Here is an 18874-nt window from a genome sequence, read left to right on the forward strand (position 1 = left end):
AAGCATCTGGAATTAGGCAACAGAAAACGCATTATCTTTCATCAGGATAACACAAGACTGCATGTTTCTTTGATGACCAGGCAAAAACTGTTATAGCTTGGCTGGGAAGTTCTGATTCATCTGCCGTATTCACCAGACATTGCACCTTCGGATTTCCATTTATTTTGGTCTTTACAAAATTCTCTTAATGGAAAACATTTCAATTCCCTGGAAGACAGTAAAAGGCACCTGGAACAGTTCTTTGCTCAAAAAGATAAAACGTTTTGGGAAGATGTAATTATGAAGTTGCCTGAAAAATGGAAGAAGGTAGTGGTACAAAACAGTGAATACGTGTTCAATAAAGTCCTTGGTGAAAATGAAAAATGTGTCTTTTATTTTTACTTAAAACCCGAAGAAACATTATGGTCAACCATCAGAATCTGGCAGCCCTGTGTTTTAGACTTGATTCCAACTGCTACACCTGTGGAACCTAGAGCACATTATTTAACTAATTGTCAGTTTCCTTATCCATAACACAGGAATAATAAAGTACTTACCTACCCATTATAGGCTGCTGTAAACTTGAAATAATTTATGTGGAACTTAGCAGAGTTCATGGCACGCAGAAAGGGCTCAATCAATGTTGGCTCTTATTTTCTTTTTAGGTTTTCATACCAATACAATTCTTTTATATTTTTTACAATGAGGACTAAAAACAAGGCTCCAGTACAAAAAGATGGGTTATTCTTTCTTCCTAGTCCTTAATGTCATATAGAAATATAGAACAACTTCCCATAAAATGAATTTCATGTTGTAGTCAAGGGACATATGAGCCCCAAGTGCTGACCACTAAGCCAATGGTTAATAAACCTTAAAGTCTCACACCCTAAGAGGCAACAATTTCAGAGAAACCACAAGAACTTGAAATAATTTAACAGGTTAATATATATATTTTTTATCAAGTATAACATGGTCATACAAAAGCATTTGTTACAAATATAATTCACACATATAAAAAGAGGCTATTTTTTTTGTCCCTTTTATATCCTATTTTACACAAAATGACAAAACCAAGAAAATAACAGAACTATACTAGTTCTAAAAACTGGGAATTTTATAAATGAAATATATCCAATCATCTATACTTCCTCTCAAATTCCAAACAATGAGGCTTACTGAATTATACTTAGAATCAACTTAAATAAATCTTTGTATGATTCAGATGAAACATACATTGTCAATGGTTATAAACTCAGGTAGAAAAAGTACATAAAATTATTCATAAGTGAAAACACTTCATACAAAAGAAAGGGTTTTTTTTTAAAAGAAAATCCCAGACAATATTAAAAGGAAAGGCACTGAATTTTAAAACACTGTTTTGGACTATTATATAAAATACCAAAAGGTTCAGAACTGTTGAACAACAAAAGTTTATGCAGAACAAAGCCGAGAAGTGAAAATTATTAAATGTATAATAGCTAAAACCAAATAAGACATGACTGAACTATACAATTTAGAAACATGTTTAAGTGCATTTTCTTTGTACAATTCAACTGCCTATCACGTGTAAAATCTGGCAATTAATTAAAATGCAATTAAATACAGATTTGCAAGCCTTTTGGCCATTATGCAAATATGAAAAAGTTAGTGACTCGCCAGTTGAAAAATAAAAGGTTACACACATACCATAAAAGCACAAATGGTCAAAGATACACTATAAAATTGTGTGAAAAAACAATCATACCAAACAAAGATCTTTCAGGCACCTGCACTCGGAAACATTCCTTTTATAAATAAGCATGTAGTTTCATTTCAAAAAAATAAAGCTGATTTCCTCAATTGCACCTATTAGTTGAGAGCTGTATCATATATTAGGGATGCACTTAAGTGGATCATACTATGGGGAATCAACTGAACTTTAAAAAACATGAGTCTATCTATTTATTCACAACTTCAAAAATACACATAATTCCAGTGAGGCACAGATGGGGCCCTATCAAAACATTCTGTCATTCAATATAACCAACACAGGGTAACACAACACAATGACAAAAAACAAAATCCATGATTTGGCAATCCTACACAAGAGAGGCCCTGTCAAAAATTTCTTCCAGAAAACAAATACAACACCACAAAACAACAAAACAAAAAAAGAAAAACTGAATTCTGACAACCCTACACAAATTGTGGGATTTCATCTTCAAGGTCTTCAAACTGCTGCATTCGTTTTAGCCTCGGTCTCTGACATGCTGGATGTATACCAGGTAAGTCACGCTCTTCAGCCTTCTCTTTAGGCTTGCTAACCGGCTGCACGGGACCAGCTGATGCATTTTCAGAACCTGAAACTGATTTCAGCGTGTGCTCCTGGGGAGCATGAGTTGTGCAAGGGGGCACAGCTGCGGAGGATGTCACAGATTTCTCCTCATCCCCTCTCCCAATAGCAGCAGGAGCAGGTGGTTTATAAAACGTGGTCCAGTGCTGGGGCTGCAGTGTTCTGGGTGCTCTGACAGGAGCAGGAGCGCAGGAGTCAGAAGACCGTCTCTCTGACACCTGTCTGGCTGACCTGATGGATTCTGTGTATGGCTTACTGGTGGTGCTGACTGGGTGGTCCCCACCACTCCTGGTGCTCACTGACACTTCTCTTTCCTGGAATGCACTGGGCACAATCACTGCAGTCTTTGCAGTCAGGTCAATTTGTTCATACTGTTTCTCCCGAGTTTTCTGTAGAGGTTGCTGATCAAAGCCATCAAATTTGGAACAGACAATAGTTGGGGTGTCTTTTCTATTAACTCCTTCAAAGGTAGGATTCTTGCAAAACTTGTCTGAATTTACATTCCCCATATTTCTGCCATTTCTCTCATTAGGAGAGCTTGCAAGAAGTAGTAGTCTGTCTACAGGCAAACTTACAGGTCTAATCTTGGTCCTTGGAGTATGCCTCTCGACACCATTTATTTCCCTATCAGACTTCAGAGTAGGCAGCTTGGAGGTTTTGCAAACATCTTCCATCTTTTGTGATGCTGATTCAAGCTCTTGGTCTACAAGCAAACGCACTTTGTTGTCTGAAAAAGGAAAAGATTCATTTAAAAATCAAACTTTATGGCACGTAGTTAACAAGAGAGTCTAAATGAGTTATAGATGAACACCCTCTCAAAACAAGGGTCTTCATATATTTTTTCCAAGTTATCCTCTAGGCAGAGGAGTAAAATACTCATAAAATATTAAAGGTACACTTTGAATTAAAATGTTAGAATTCCATATTTATTTAAATCAATACAATAAACAGCTACAAAATTCACTGCAGGTTAGTGAAAAAAAAAACACACTTGCTGATGTGGCTTCTCTTATGTGCTGCGTATGAACAAGTATTTGCTGGCTGAAAGGGTTGTCATGATTTCAACAGGCAGATATTGGTGTGTTACCCTCAGAAAAGTGACACCAATTTACATGCCAACCAAATGTTAAGTATGCCCTGAATCCTAAGGCTTTTGCCAACTCAATCTGCTTTTCAGTTACATTCAACCCCCAGGGAGAGCATATCTTATTAAATGCCTTAGATGCCCTCATCTGATCAACTAATAAATGGACTATAATATTCATCCTGCCTGATTAAGGTTGAATAGTTTTATTTTAAGTAAAAAATGCCATTCTCCCTATTTGCTGTTTACTCCCAGACGTACTTTCTTCTCTTTCCTATCAAAACTGGGACCCTGAACTCCTTCAGACCCTATCCTTTTTTGTAGCATCTCCCCTAAAATATTCCCATTTCTGATAAGTTCCAGCCTTCTGCTCATGCTCCTCTTTTGGGCAGCGGTCTGCAAACAGTAGCCCATCAGAATGACTTGACAGTCCTTACCTCATCTGACCTTCCTCCTTACCTGAGACTGTGGACCTCTCTTCTCTGGGCTTCCAGGGCAGTGCTCTCTTGTTTTGATTTCCCAGGTGCTTCCCCATGTGTATAAAACACCCTAAGGGACCTGACACACTGTGGTCAGGCTGTAGGCACCAAAGTGCATTCTTAAGTTCTAAGGGAAAAAACTTGAGTGTAATGGGGAAGAGTGCAGACTCTGAACCCCACCTGCCAGGTTTAACTCAGCTCTACCCCTTCTGCACTAGGCAAGGCAATCTCACTGCCCCTCCGTGTCTTCATCTGTCAAAAGGTATCATAATTTTACCTATGATTATATGTGGCCTAAAAGATCTAACCATGAAAAGTGCTTATTTATCTGGTATACAGTTAGCCCTTGAAAAATGACATTTATTTTTATTACTATTCCTAATTGGGAGCCCCAGCTCACCGAATAGTGAAATAATCACAGACACAGGTCCAAATACTGAACAATTTATTAGGGGCATGACCTCTGACATTATTTAACCTCTCTCAGACTATTAGGCTATGGGTTGAACGGGGCTATTACTACCTATTTACAGCACAGAATTGTTCCGAAGATAAAATCAGATAAATGGAATCAAACAATAAGCACAGTGCTTAGCACAGAGTAGGCAGGTACTTAATGAATGTTAGCTCCCTTACTTTTTTTTGGACCTGTCAGGCTGTGATCACTAATACTTCATTACACTCAAATTTAAAATATATGGCTGCACTTAAAAAAACTGCAAGTTAGCTCTAGTGATGTACAGAATTATAGTAACAAGTGGAAGCCTTTCCACAAATGAATAGCTTGGTAGCTATCACTGAAACTAAAATTACCAGTGAATAAAATGATTACAGTCAAGGAAATTAAAAAGATATACACATAAGTGTGCTTAATGTGTTACAGGCAGGCAACAGCAAAGGCATTTGAAAAAAATTTTAGAGGTTTTTTGAGTCTAAATTTTTTGAATTTTAGGAGCCCAGTTGACACCTTATGAGTAATGAGATTAATACAATGATCTATAGTAATAGAAGATGCTAATGAATCATCATACTGCTTACCAGATTTCTGCCTTGACTTTGATTAATGGCAAAAATAAAAATAAAAAAAGTTTTCAGAACACAAAACACACCTTCGAACTCCAAGATGTCTTTTTATAAGAAGGGCTATTGTAAAGAATGAAGGCAACTTTCTTAGTGGCTGGCAAAGATGTACTTACTAACGAAGCTTCTTTCTCTGACTTCTCTTAACGCCACTCACCTTGGCTTTTAATCATGGTTTATTGGGACAGTTTTAAGCCAGCAAATATGCATTTTATATGGCCACTCACCAATGAGACATGCATCACATTTTTCGAATGCATTTTGCTTCCGTTCTGATTCCTCAAATGATGCAGTGGATTCAAAACTCTTGCTTTCACTATCTGCAGTATGGATATCCTGTCGATGGAAGAAAATTTTTAAACTTGAAGAAGCAAAACACACCTCAAAATAAACAGTTCAAAGATTCTTAACTTATTAATAACGTAAACATTACAAAGTTCCAACACAATTCCAAAAGAGCAAAACTCACTTCCTTTGAAGAGAAAAACAGTGACTTCGTAGAATGTTCTGGATCTCTTTCTTCTGGTGATAACAGAGGCTTCGGAAGATAGCCTTGGTCAACCTGAGGTGCACCACCACCTGCACTACAAACAGCTATATCTTGTGGCTGTAGGGACCCATCGAAGATCTTCTGTGAGTAGGTAATGAGGAACTCCACCAACCGCGCTTGATTTGAATAGTCAGCAAGAGAGGAGATGGTGATAGGAGCAGCTGTGGGCCTTGGCCTAATGAGACTTGGTCCAAATATCACCCCCAAGTTTCTGGAGTTCATTTTGTTTTCTTCTGCATGATCTACGACTCTGTGATGCAGAACACATAAAGCTGTATTAGATTTCCTTGACAGTAGTTTACTATGGGCTGGGAAGGGTGGAGGAAAAATAGGCTGTGGAAGTCTAGGGAAAGGATATATTTATTTGCTTAAATACTGACCACACACCAAGTTGGGTTTCACAGTATTAGGATTAAATATAAGTAAGCAGAAGGAACCAGTACAGTTTTACCAGCAGAAATTTAAAAACACCCCTAAAAGCTGCTCCCACCTTAGTAAATATATATTACACCCTCCCAGGTCCATATACTGGAAACTTTCTATCTCACTGCTAGTCTTTAAGCCTAGTTGAGCCTAAAGATCTCTCTGCTTTATTGCCAATCCCACTGCTCTGACCTTACTTCAAGCTCTCATCACCTTTTATTTCTCTGGCTATTCAAAGAGATCCGAACTGAAGTAAATATCTCCCCTCCAACCTATTCTCCATATTGCTACCGTAAAGATCTAATAGGCAAACCTGAGCATGTTAAATTCCTGGCTTAAAATTCTTTAGTGAGTACAGAAAGAAGACAGTCTCAACTCATCTGCCAGGTATGTATGACTTTACCAGGACTCCTCCAGCTCACTTTGTGCTACTGCTTGCTATACCCTGGCCTAACCAAATTACTTAAACGTCCTCAAAAGCAAAATGATCTCTTGTGTCTCTGTGTCTATTACCCTCTGCCTGGAATGCTCTTTTGTACATTCTCTGTCACCAAACCATTACTCAGTTCTTCAAGTCTGGCTCAGGGTTACCTTCTCTGATTCATGAACCCCTCTCCCCCATCTTCCACTGTATGTTGAGCAAAGTTCTGTCAGAACAAGAATGATGCTGCGCTGCACTTGTGTGCAGGTCTGCCCCTCAAGCTGACAAGCACAACGGATGACAGAAACCTTCTATTTGCGTCCTAATTTCCCCAGCCTGGCATACAAGTGGCATCTGAGGGAAAGATGTTGGCTGCATGAACATATATTCAATGTCTCTCTTTCCCTAACACATATTAGAAATGAAACATTCAATGTAAAAACAATACCACAAGAGTGTGAATGTACTTAATACTACTGAACTGTACACTTAAAAATGGCTAAAATGGGGCCTCCCTGGTGGCGCAAGTGGTTGAGAGTCTGCCTGCCGATGCAGGGGATACGGGTTCGTGCCCCGGTCTGGGAGGATCCCATATGCCGCGGAGCGGCTGGGCCCGTGAGCCATGGCCGCTGAGCCTGCGCGTCCGGAGCCTGCGCGTCCGGAGCCTGTGCTCCGCAACGGGGGAGGCCACAACAGTGAGAGGCCCGCATACCGCAAAAAAAAAATAAATAAATAAAAATAAAAATAAAAATAAAAAATAAAAAAAAATGGCTAAAATGGTAAATTTATATGTGTATTTTACCACAATTTAAAAAAAAAACCATAAAAGCAAAACCAAAAAACTGATCAATTATCCACCCACTAATCAATGTCTGTCTTATTCAAATTCTTACCGCTTAAGATGAACTATGAGGTAATGAAGGCTGTTAAAATTTGATGCTGGCAATTGTCTTAGAAGATCCTTGCTTTTTAGAAGAATTCGGTTTATTTCTATACAAGTATTTGGACATTTTTTGTCCTCAGGATTATCCTTTTTCATCTCTTGTTCTTCATTTACATGTTGGATCTCTACTGCAAGGTCTATAAATTCCTTGTACAATCGGAATAAAATAAATGGTTCTGGTAGCTAAAGAAATAAAATTACATTAGAAATATCATTCTGCCCATTTTTTCCCTGTTAATAACCTACTGAATAGCTACTGAGTGGTTTAGCATGTTCTTTTTAGAGTAACAAGACTTAAGGTCAATCACATTTAGAAATGTACATGTCTCATCACAAGGAAAAATATTTTTCTATTTCTTTAATTTTGTATCTGTATGAGATGATGGATGTTCACTAAACTTACTGTGATAATCATTTCATGATGTATGTAAGTCAAATCGTTGTGCTACACACCTTAAACTTATACAGTGCTGTAGGTCAATTATATCTCAATACAACTAGAAGAAAAAAATTACACCCAAGAACAAGAAAAAAAAGAAATGTACATATCTTTGCTAGATGTGATCTATAAAGTAAATCCGATATCACCATACATTATATCTATATTAAAAATGACTTAACTGGTAATCAGTAAAACTCTAAACCTAAAGCCACATGATATGATTTTAAAACTCTGATAGATATGCTATACCAACTACATTCATGACTGCCCCAAAGTTAGCACGATCTTCAACTATTTTATTAAAACAAACCCAGGATAATATACAATATAAGTCAAATTAATTAGAAAAAGCTCATTTTCTGTTGGTATGGGGGAGAGAGAGAACAAAAAGCTATAGGGTGTTTGTGTTTTACTCGGGCCAGATTGAAGATTAGCAAAAGACAATATGACTTACGAGAAAGAAACTGTCAACATTTTGTTATCCAATTTTTAAATACCACTTGAATTGCCATAAGTAGGTCAAAAAAAGTTCCTCTCTCAAACTGTCAATGGGCATACCACCTTGATCTGTCTACTGGCATAACTGATTTCAATGATTCCACTGCCCAGCGATGGAAAATACAGCATCTCTCTGGCTAGCTGATGTCCTGCAACATCTGTGGTGAGGTAGGCACCACTTCTCCAGTTTCCCCTTCTGTTCCCAGAGAGGGGAAGCCTTGAGATTAATTTCTACCTCTACCATCTTGGTCACTCTTGGAGCTTCAGATTTACCACATGGTAATGAGTAAATAAAGGCTGCTCTCTTAACACTGTAAGAATTGAGCATGGCTTCCCACACTAAAGCTTTGGTCCCATAGTATTCCTAGGATAAAATGAGAGCTGATAGTATTGGACCCCACTTATTTCCTCTCCTCCACTGACTAAAAGAAATAAAGGATGATTCATTATGAGATTAAAAGTCATTCAAAGACACTGTTTCCACTTCTCAGTTGAGAATCCTATAAAATGTGATTGAAGAGATGTCAATAGTTTCCTGGGCTAACGTGGCACATCCAACATTTGTACCTAATTTCTTTCCCTCCTACAACCCCACTGAAATACAGTTAAGCTTACAGGACTGGAAGAACAGGAATGGGGACAAAAGTAACATTTCACAAGCTGAAGAGGAGATGAACAAGTGCTGACTTAGCACTCCTGAGAAAGCTGAAATTCCAAACTTGAGAACCAACATGATTTAGCGGATCCTAAGGAGACTCAGGGATTGTCAGACTAGATCCTCTGATCTAGGGGAAGGGTGAGCTATCTGAACAGAATTAGATTTTTAGATCCTTGTCTCCACTCCATGCTCCTGAGCAACCTCAGAAGTCTGAGGATTTCTTCTCTGGGCAGTGTGAAACAGAGGGTCTCTGGACGGGCAATGCCAAGCACAAGGAACAGGTGGGCAACTATCTTAAAATAAGGATTTAATGACTGTATGCCTGCTGAATGCAGAGATCCTGGAGCTTCTGACCTAACATGGCTCCCAGAGTTCTGGAACCATACCTGTAGGCAGGGAAAGACCTTTCTCTGGGGTATCAGACCAGCCCAAGAGCAGAGAACTAGAGATACAGACCTCAAGTACTTCCCAAACAGCTCTCCTAGATAACACTACAGTAAAGCTCAAAATCTTCAAAGCCTTCATGTATTCAAGAGCTTCTGGATAGATTTCAGTTCCCAAAGCTTTAATTTTAAGGAGACAACTATGGAAGACAGAGTCAAAATAAGTAGGAAAAAAACCAACTGGAAGGTCTACAACTGTGCTGTCAATATCGTGGCCACTCTCCACATACAGCTACTGAGCAGTGGCAAGGTGGCTGCTCCAAACTGACATGTGCTCTAGATGAAAAGTATATACCAGGGGCTTCCCTGGTGGCGCAGTGGTTGAGAGTCTGCCTGCCGATGCAGGAGACGCGGGTTCGTGCCCCGGTCCGGGAAGATCCCACATGCCGCGGAGCGGCTGGGCCCGTGAGCCATGGCCGCTGAGCCTGCGCGGCCGGAGCCTGTGCTCCACAACGGGAGAGGCCACAACAGTGAGAGGCCCGCGTACCACAAAAAAAAAAAAAAAAAAAAAAAGTATATACCATATTTCCAAGGGTCAGGGCCAAAAAGGTAAATGTTTCACTAATAATTTAAGCATATTGATTAGATGTTCAGATAATATTTTCAATATGTTGAATAAAATATTAAAATTAACTTCACCTGTTTCTTTTTATGTGGCTACTAGATAATTTAATATTATATATAGGGCTCACATTATATTTCTATTGGATGGGGCTAGAAGCTAAGCAGAGGAAAGAATCCTCTTTAAAAAAAGCTACGAATATTTCAGGTAGAGGAGATGCTGCATTCAAGTTTAAAAAGAATGCTATAAAAGGGACAGAAAACCAGAATTCTTGGAAATTAAAAGATGATCTCAGAAATAAAATAGTTTACAGTAGGAATGGAAGAAAAAGCTGAGGAAGTTTCTTAGAAGGTGTTAAAAGAAAACAAAAACAAATGAAAATAGGGAAAAGGGAAGGAAACTAGAGAACCAGTGCAGTTGTTAAGTATCCAAATATAAGTTCCAGAAAGAAAATAGAGAGGAGGAAATGAGCAAGAAAATTAAAGTTCCAAGAACTAAAGGACAAGTAAGCAGAATGACAGAGCTTGTGGAGTGCCTGAAACCATGGATGAAAATACACCCATATCAAGGCATACACTGTGAAATTTTAGGATAATGGAGAGAAAAAGAAGATTCTACAGGCTTTCAGAGAGAAAACAATAGGCCACATAAAAAGAATCAGGAATGAGAAGGATTTCAGGCTTCAAAGAGAATTAAAAAACACTTTCAAATTTCTGAAGAAAAATAATTTTCAGCCTACAATACTATAAACTTTCACAGTATTCCCATTCAAGAAAGCAGAATAAATACATTTACAGATCAAACAGTTTCAAATATTTACTCTTATTCCACCTTGCTCAAAGATGGGCATGACCAAAACAGGACAATAAATAAAAAACAGGAAGACATGACACAGAAGACAGGTGTTCCCTCACAGAAGAGGGTAGAGAAGAGAGATCCCAGGATAACAGCTCTTCACCATATTAAAAAGGACCCAGATGAAGAACAAAGCTCCTGAGATGGACACAATGAGGACCATCATCACTATGCTCTCTGTAACTGTCTCTTCACTTTCACCCAAGGACAGAGAGCTTCACCCAAGGACAGAATGCAGCTGGGCTTGTCCCAGATCTTTTGTACTTGGCTTATCATGACAATGTGCTGGTTGTTCCTGTAACCCTTCCAGGAACTGCTGCCTGAGTCACTACGGCCACTTACTTCACCCACAGAAGCGTTTTCTTCAGACCTACTCCTATAACATGCAGGTGCAAGAGTGAGCAAAGAAAGAGAAAATATAGAGCAAGTCCACTCCCAACCACATTCCTGCTGAATTTCCAGCACCTAGCTTATAGGATAGCCCTGCCCCCTAACTATGGTGAACTTCATGTTCCCTGAATGCATTCACACCTTGACTACTAACCTCCCACAACAGTTATTTTAAAATATCTATGAAAGTGAAGCCAAACTATGACCCAGACACTGTTCTACTGGCTGAATTTTTCATATAACAGTGTGAATGGTGGACTTTTCTTAAACAGCTAGATTTATGCTTTCTACTCAGTTTTCTAGAACTTAACGATATATTGATTAGGAATACACAACAGGTATTAAAACTATTAAGAAAAGAGAGGGAGGTATTAACATGGTTAGGAAAGACCACTGGGTAGAGCTGTGGGCTACAACTGGGGAGGGGCATACAGGGGCCTTCTATAAGGTATAGTGATACTTTATTTCCTTAAGCTAGGTGATGGAAAATGAGCTTTTACTATTATGGGTCTTTAAGTTGTACATATATTTTATACACTCTTTGATCTGTACATTAATAATTGGAAAGATATTAACATGGTCTATGTCAATGAAAAAAATATGTGTGGCAAACGTTATCAGCAAACCGCAAATTATATTTTTGCTCTATTTAATGGTAAATTTCAAGGCTAAAAACTTTACCTGTCGAAGGTATAATTTCAAGACATCACAGATGTCATGTGAACTAAATTCTGAAATGTCTACCAAGTGCATTCCATTTTCCAATGCTTGACACAGTTTTTCAGTTTTTATTTTGTTTCCACATACACGATAAATTCCCTTGAGAAGAAAAAATTTTGAAAAATTCTGCTTTAGTACAAATGATTAAATGCAGACCTCTAAATATACTTAATGTCTACTTCAATTCTAAATATTATAGGAAAAAACTAGGACCAAATGAGGTAATATTTTCCAAATAAATCTGAATAAATTCAGCTATTTAGTAAAGACTGAGAGCACTGTTCTCCTTTAATGTCTCCTTATCATTAGAACAAATCACATTTACATTTAAAAAATTTTAATTTTAAAAGTTATAATATACCTGTAGACACAAGGCTCTATTTTCAATCTCTGAGGCACATATTTTGAGTACAAAAGGGATGCCATCTGGTTCCTTTTTTGCAACTTGTGTGAATTCTGCTCCAAATAAGTGTATTTTCCCCAGAAGTTTCTGATGACCACAGATGATGACTAAATTTTCCAAACACTTTCGGTGACAAACAAGGAGACACTACAAGAAAATCAAAGTCTAAAATGGTTAACTCACCTTAAAACTATTCACAACTGGATGAACTACAAGTAGAGTGGTAACAGAACAAAAATGAGTTTAAAAGGTATTACTTGTGGTGTTTGAAATACATTTACTAGCAAAATGAAATATAAAATTATAGAAAATACACCGTGGTTCAATTTATTAAAAATACATTTGCAAAAGATCCTAATTGGTAAAATTAATAACAAAAAGCATTGCTCAAAGCAAAAAGCATAAAAGGGCTAATGTAATTCCAGAAAGATCTTACCTCTTCACATTCAACACCCTGGAATACCACAATGCCTTCACAGTCCCTGCACTTCGTGGGGGATCTCAGTTTGCGAAACTTGTGAGTCAGAGCTGCCTTTGACATCAAAGTTTTCTTAAATGTTCCGAGGGAATTGGGTCCTTGTAACAGAAGTAGAATAGTATGTAAGAATTGTAAGACTACAGAAAAAGTATACCGTATGATACTACATTTTAAAATATCTTTAAATAAGATTACAAAAAGCTCTTACTATAATAACAAAATAAGCATCCAACTTATAGATCTCTTACAAGGCACACATATATCAAACATTTAAGCTACGAGTAAAAATCACCATCAGACCAATAAGATACTTCTAAAATAGCATGGCATAATGTTTCCAGAATCAGCGAATTTACAGTTATTAACATGTCCTTTATTACACAGGTGGCATTACATTCTTAGAAAATGACCCTATGAAAGCTTGGAATAAAACTAGCTATATGAGGTTAGTGTGTCAGCATTATTTGCGTTAAAGCTATTCTCAATTCATTACAAAATTATAAGTAATACTAGCTAGCTAGCTATCAATATCCTACCAGAGGGCTTCCCTGGTGGCGCAGTGGTTGAGAGTCCGCCTGGCAATGCAGGGGACACAGGTTCGAGCCCTGGTCCGGGAGGATCCCACATGCCACGGAGCAGCTGAGCCCGTGAGCCACTGCTGCTGAGCCTGCGCTCTAGAGTCTGCAAGCCGCAACTATTGAAGCCCACGCGCCTAGAGCCCATGCTCTGCAGCAAGAGAGGCCACCGCAGTGAGAAGCCTGTGCACCGCAACGAGGAGTGGACCCCGCTCGCCGCAACTAGAGAAAGCCTGCGCACAGCAACAAAGACCCAACGCAGCCAAAAAAAAAAAAAATCCTACCAGAGGTCAGATGTTCTTATACTGTTTAAGAAAATGATACCAGAACAGGTATCTGGAGGTCTCAAATGAAGCCATTAACGTGACTTCCCTTTTATACCCTTCAGCATCCACAACTTTCCCCGCCCTCAAGAAGTACATGTATTTACTTTTCCCGCCTAGCTTCTTACACTATTTCTTTTGAAGAGGCTTTTCTCATATAGAAATTCTCATGACTAGAATGTCTCATGTATTGCAACACTCTGAACAATTAAGTCACTATTAGATTTATGAAAGACCAAAATATCTAGCCTATTTTATCAACATGCTAATACATTTTGGCTCCAGTGGTTTTGCTGTTTATTCTTATATTTTCACTTGTAACATCTGATTAATACATTATCAACCCATACTTGTACATAATTTGTTGGGATATATTTAAGTCACCATAATGCCTTTTTTTTAAATACACAGTAAAGGAATTCTTTAAATCATACTATTTTTTCCCTAATATCATGCAATGCTACTGATTCAACTGGTTTAGTGGAAACTTGATTCAGGTGAGTGTAATACCAGCTTCTGAAGGGGAAGGTGGCTCTCTTTCATCCAGATCATCTGCAGAAGACATGGTTCCACTAGATGGAGTTCGTGGAAGTTTTCGATGGAAGTCTCCTAAAAGAAAATTCATTGTAGAATTTAAGAAATGGGTAGTGACAACGTTTTTTGAGTAACGCAAGTCATACTATTATATTAGCTACAATGTAAATATTTGCTTCCATTCACAGACTTTGGATGCAGGGGATTCTGATACTCTTGGGAACAAAAGAGAATTGAGCCAAATCTGACTTTTCCAAATAAATTTAAAATTGAGGATCACACATCCCAATGAACCTTACTGTCAACTTCTGATAGTAAGTGCCAGAGATTATAAACTCAAGGATAGGGAGTTTTTTCTATTCAAGTCTTATATCTAATGTCTGACAGAATAGCTGGCGCAATGGTAAAGTTGTCATTAAATGCTTGTTGAATTAAATGATAAAGAAATACTTACAATGTAACCTAAAGCTTTCTAAAATAAACAAAAATCTGCAAATATAGTAATACAATAGTACCGTCACATTTATGTTGCCAGTAAGACAGAAGACCAGGAACCAGGACCAATGATCCTGGCAGGGCTGAGAGCATGGGATACAAGCTGTCAGACAAGGACTCTGCCATGTGTCTCAAAGCATGTTTGGAAGCAGCCTGACCAGGTAATGAGGTTTATTTGCTCCCTGCTCATATTACACACAGGGCTGTGTCTAAGTGGAAGGTTACACTTACTCAAGCCCTTAACAGTCTTAGGTTCACAGTTAGAAAGGGCATTACAAATTATTTAAACCACACCTCTCCCAAAAGATTCCCCGCCTTCAAACTATGCTTAAAAGGTGGTCATCTAGTTTTTGTTTTGAATGTGTCCTCCAATGACTAAGAAATCATGAGACCACATGCTTGCTCATTTTAGAACTATTCTAACTGTAAAATGACTTCCTTGTATTGCTGAGCAGAAACCTGCCACCTATAAATCCCAGCTCTTGGTCACATGTCTCCCTAAAGGAGCAAACAAGCACTGACTCTCATCCTTTTACACTTCAATGTCTGAGAACAGCTGTCACGTCCCCAGGTTTCCTCTTTCCCAGGCTATGCATACCTCAGTCTTCACCCATTTATCATGCGACCAGTTTCCAAATTTTTGTCTTTACCACATGAAGTCTTACAGGATTCCAAATAATTTAGAGCTGGCTCTAGACTGTCTCTTAATTTCTGGGGATAGCTAGAACCACTCTGTTTTTACAAAGCTAATTACAAATATTCAGTTAGATATTTAGGATTGCATCTCCAGAGTGTCCCTGAACAGCAATAATTTTAAAGTAGGACTCAAAGTAGTTGCTGACAATCTGCCTATAAACCCCAGTACGGCATGGAAGTCATTTCTAACTTTAAATTCAAGGGCTTTATTTACATGAATAAAATTTCTGTAATATGTAGAACACCAGAAAAAAAAAAACAAAGCCTTGGACTCTGAGGTAGGTTAAATCCTAACTTATCTCCTGCAGTGCCAAAATCTTAGGAGAAAGAAACTTAGCCAGGAAGAACAAGACTGGGAGAAGTCTCTGGTAGAAAAGCGGAGGAGAAAGAACATCGAAAGTAATAATCTCAAGGGTTCAAGTGACACCTTCTTCTCTTGCTAGCTGTATTATCTCTGGCAAGTTATTCTCTTTGAAGCCACTAAGGGAGGGTTCAAAACATCTATTCTGCCTCTCTAAGGAGCATGAGACTATCAAAGTACCTTAAAGCACATTTATAAAGAGTGAAATTATCACAGGCACAAGAACTGTTGTTAACTGTACAGTTCACTATAGTGATTAACTACAAAACAATCCAAAAGACAGATAATCACAGTTACGTTCATAAAACGGAATACTATACAGCATACAGTATAAAGTATAAAATAAAGACAGCTTCTCATATCAATATGAATCTCAAAAAAAATGCATGAAAGAAGTCACAAAAGGATAGTATGATTTCATCTGCATACTATTCCAAAGTGGGCAAAGCTCAACTAGATATAAGTACTAAAACATTTAAAATAGCCAGGGAAAGATGAACAAAATTCAGGATGATGGCTCATCTGGGGGGTGACAGAGCAAGGTTATCAAGGAGGTATACATAGGGGCCTTCTAATATACTAATAATGGTTTATTTCTTAGGCTAGGTGTTGAATATATAAGGGTTTGTTCTATTATTTTTATTTAAACTGTACACATATATGTACAAACCCCTCTCTATGAGACAGTTCATTATAAAAATAAGATAGTTATAAACAACAAGGATTTACTATATAGCACAGGGAACTATATTCAGTATCTTGTACTAAACTATAATTGAAAGGAATCAAAAAAGTATATAGATATATACATAAATATATGTATAACCTAATCACTTTGCTGTACACTTAAAACTAACATAATATTGTAAATCAACCATACGTCAATTTTAAAAAAAGAAAAAAAGGTAGTTAAAAGTATCCCCCAAAAGGAAAATTTTAATCTGTCATTGAATTTTCACTCTAGACTTAAATACTTATGTACCTGGACTTATAGATTCAGAATCCAGAGATCTAGATTCACTGCTTCCTCCAGTGCTCTCAGAATCACTAAACATTCCAAATGTCCATGACCTTATAAAAGAAGGACCTTTAAGAAAAGAATATTTAAAGTCAAACTTGGCTACAGACAAATTTCATAAGTGTTTCAAAACACTGACATTATTTAAAATGAGACAAGTCAAACTTCTTTAACAGTGTTAAGCAACTGACTGTAAGACAAGCACAGTGCTCACAACTGTGAATAAAACCTCATAAGGTTACAATTCAAGGCCTGATTTTTAAATTCCAGAGCTGCAATTCATGTAATGATCACATTTAAACAATTTGATCTTTCATAAATTAGTGCTCTCTTTAATGTGAAACACTACCTGATATGTCTGCACTGTTAGAGCATCTGTCCTCTTCAATCTTATTAGAGTTGTCAGGAAGGCGCACAACATCTTCTAAAGAGTCGGAAGGTCCATATCCAGAAGTGTGAGGGGTATTTGTTAACTGTTTATTTACATTCCTAAGAAAAACCCAAATAAAACTCATCATTCAGAAGCATGACTACTTTATTCTATTTTCAGGAAAATCTGTTAATTTAATGAACAGAGTAATTAAATTAACTAAATATTAGGAACAAACCATATTATACTGTTGAACTTCTTAAAAGAGATGTGAATAAAACTTATTAATCATTTGTATTTATTATAGCTGAAACACAGAAAAGAATAGCAAAAATACAGTCCATTATTCATATCATGGTTAAACTCTTCTGGTATAACCTGTGTGGAAAATGTAGGTTGTTAAGTTTGTGGACATTCGAAATTGATATGACCATGATTTGCCATTCTCAAAGGATTTCTAAATCTCAAAGAACTGAGCTCTGTGTTAAAATGGAAAACTTTACTCTTAAGTGAGTCACATCTTAAACAATATTTTAAAAATTCAGAAGGTTTTAAAGTCAATTCTACCAGTGTTAGAAAAAAACATCACCTGATACCAGATAGGAAACTTAGCAGTAAAGGTTTTATGCCTTGAAATAATTTCACCTAACATTAATTCTCACCCATCAACTTTTTCTTCCTCAGCTGAATTCGTGGCCCTGACAAACTCACTGTACTCCTGGCCTGGGTCATAGAGTTTGGCACCATCACAGAGAGACTGTAAATTGTTCGCGAGGGAGGCAGCCCGCAGGTGTTGCATCTGGAAGAGGTTAACTGTTACCTGTGGGAACAGATAGAAACAAAAGGCAACGTAACTCACGTTATAGAGAATGCTACATAAATACATATTTATTTCAAGTGACGGCACCAAGAAAAAGGTCACACAGTGAAGAGCTCAACAGTGAATCTCCTCGAGAGCACACTATGTTGCCTGACTCAGTACCAGGTCTAAATCAGAAAAAAAAAAAAAAAAAGAAAGTAGTTTTAATCCAATATCTAAGAGCAATCATTTCTGGCAAAACTGGCTTTAATCTGAAATGTTTAAAAGCACAACCTCATGTCCCTAATGGTTCACAATTTTAGGAGACAGGTATGTTTTTGAGGATCCCCAGCTCTGTACTGATGGTCTGACCACAACTGTCTAAACTGAAAAACATGGGGAAAAATATTCCAATCAGAACACTGTTATTTTGACTTTCACTTCTTCAATCCTTTACAAATAGAAATGCTTTATACTTATAATGTGTCCTACAGTGCTCAGTTTTTATAACTAGGTACTATCCTGAGTCTCTTCAAAATACATTATTCCACTGAGTTTCTACAAATGCCTAAATATACGGTCACTACTGCCACTTATAGTAACAACAACAATAGCAGCTGGAGCGTGCTTACAATATGCCAGATTCATTCTGAGAGCTGTACGTGAATTAACTACTCTCATGTTCACAGAAACCCAGGTTTTGGATATACTACGGCAAATAAACAGATGAGATCCCAGCCCTCATAAGAGTCTGCATTTTCCTGAGGGTGGTGTTGGAGAGAGAGGACAAACTAAGTAAATAAGATTATTTCTGGTACTGAAAACTGCTACGAATACGATATAATATTGTCAGGTTATGGAATATGACCAGGTATATGCTTGCAAAAGGGTACTTTTTTTTTTTTTTTTTTTTGCAGTACACGGGCCTCTCATTGCTGTGGCCTCTCCTGTTGCAGAGCACAG

At 37.6% G+C, this 18874-nt stretch overlaps 1 protein-coding gene across 2 annotated transcripts in view; it reads right to left on the reverse strand.

The window, feature by feature from the left end:
- Positions 1 to 1289: 1289 nt before the first annotated feature.
- ARHGAP29 (Rho GTPase activating protein 29) overlaps positions 1290 to 18874 on the reverse strand; it is a 76935-nt gene continuing 59350 nt past the window's right edge. For both annotated transcript variants that reach the window (XM_060090157.1, XM_060090156.1), the window contains exons 13-23: positions 17775 to 17932; positions 17092 to 17231; positions 16707 to 16811; positions 14149 to 14247; positions 12699 to 12838; positions 12221 to 12409; positions 11821 to 11958; positions 7242 to 7474; positions 5424 to 5754; positions 5182 to 5290; positions 1290 to 3038 (exon numbers count right to left, since the gene is read on the reverse strand). In XM_060090157.1, coding sequence (XP_059946140.1) covers positions 2155 to 3038; positions 5182 to 5290; positions 5424 to 5754; positions 7242 to 7474; positions 11821 to 11958; positions 12221 to 12409; positions 12699 to 12838; positions 14149 to 14247; positions 16707 to 16811; positions 17092 to 17231; positions 17775 to 17932 — 2526 coding nt within the window. In that variant the 3' untranslated portion in view covers positions 1290 to 2154. The remainder of the gene's footprint in view (positions 3039 to 5181; positions 5291 to 5423; positions 5755 to 7241; positions 7475 to 11820; positions 11959 to 12220; positions 12410 to 12698; positions 12839 to 14148; positions 14248 to 16706; positions 16812 to 17091; positions 17232 to 17774; positions 17933 to 18874) is intronic.

The sequence above is a fragment of the Mesoplodon densirostris genome, chromosome 2 (assembly GCF_025265405.1).
Source record: "Mesoplodon densirostris isolate mMesDen1 chromosome 2, mMesDen1 primary haplotype, whole genome shotgun sequence".
NCBI lineage: Eukaryota > Metazoa > Chordata > Mammalia > Artiodactyla > Ziphiidae > Mesoplodon > Mesoplodon densirostris.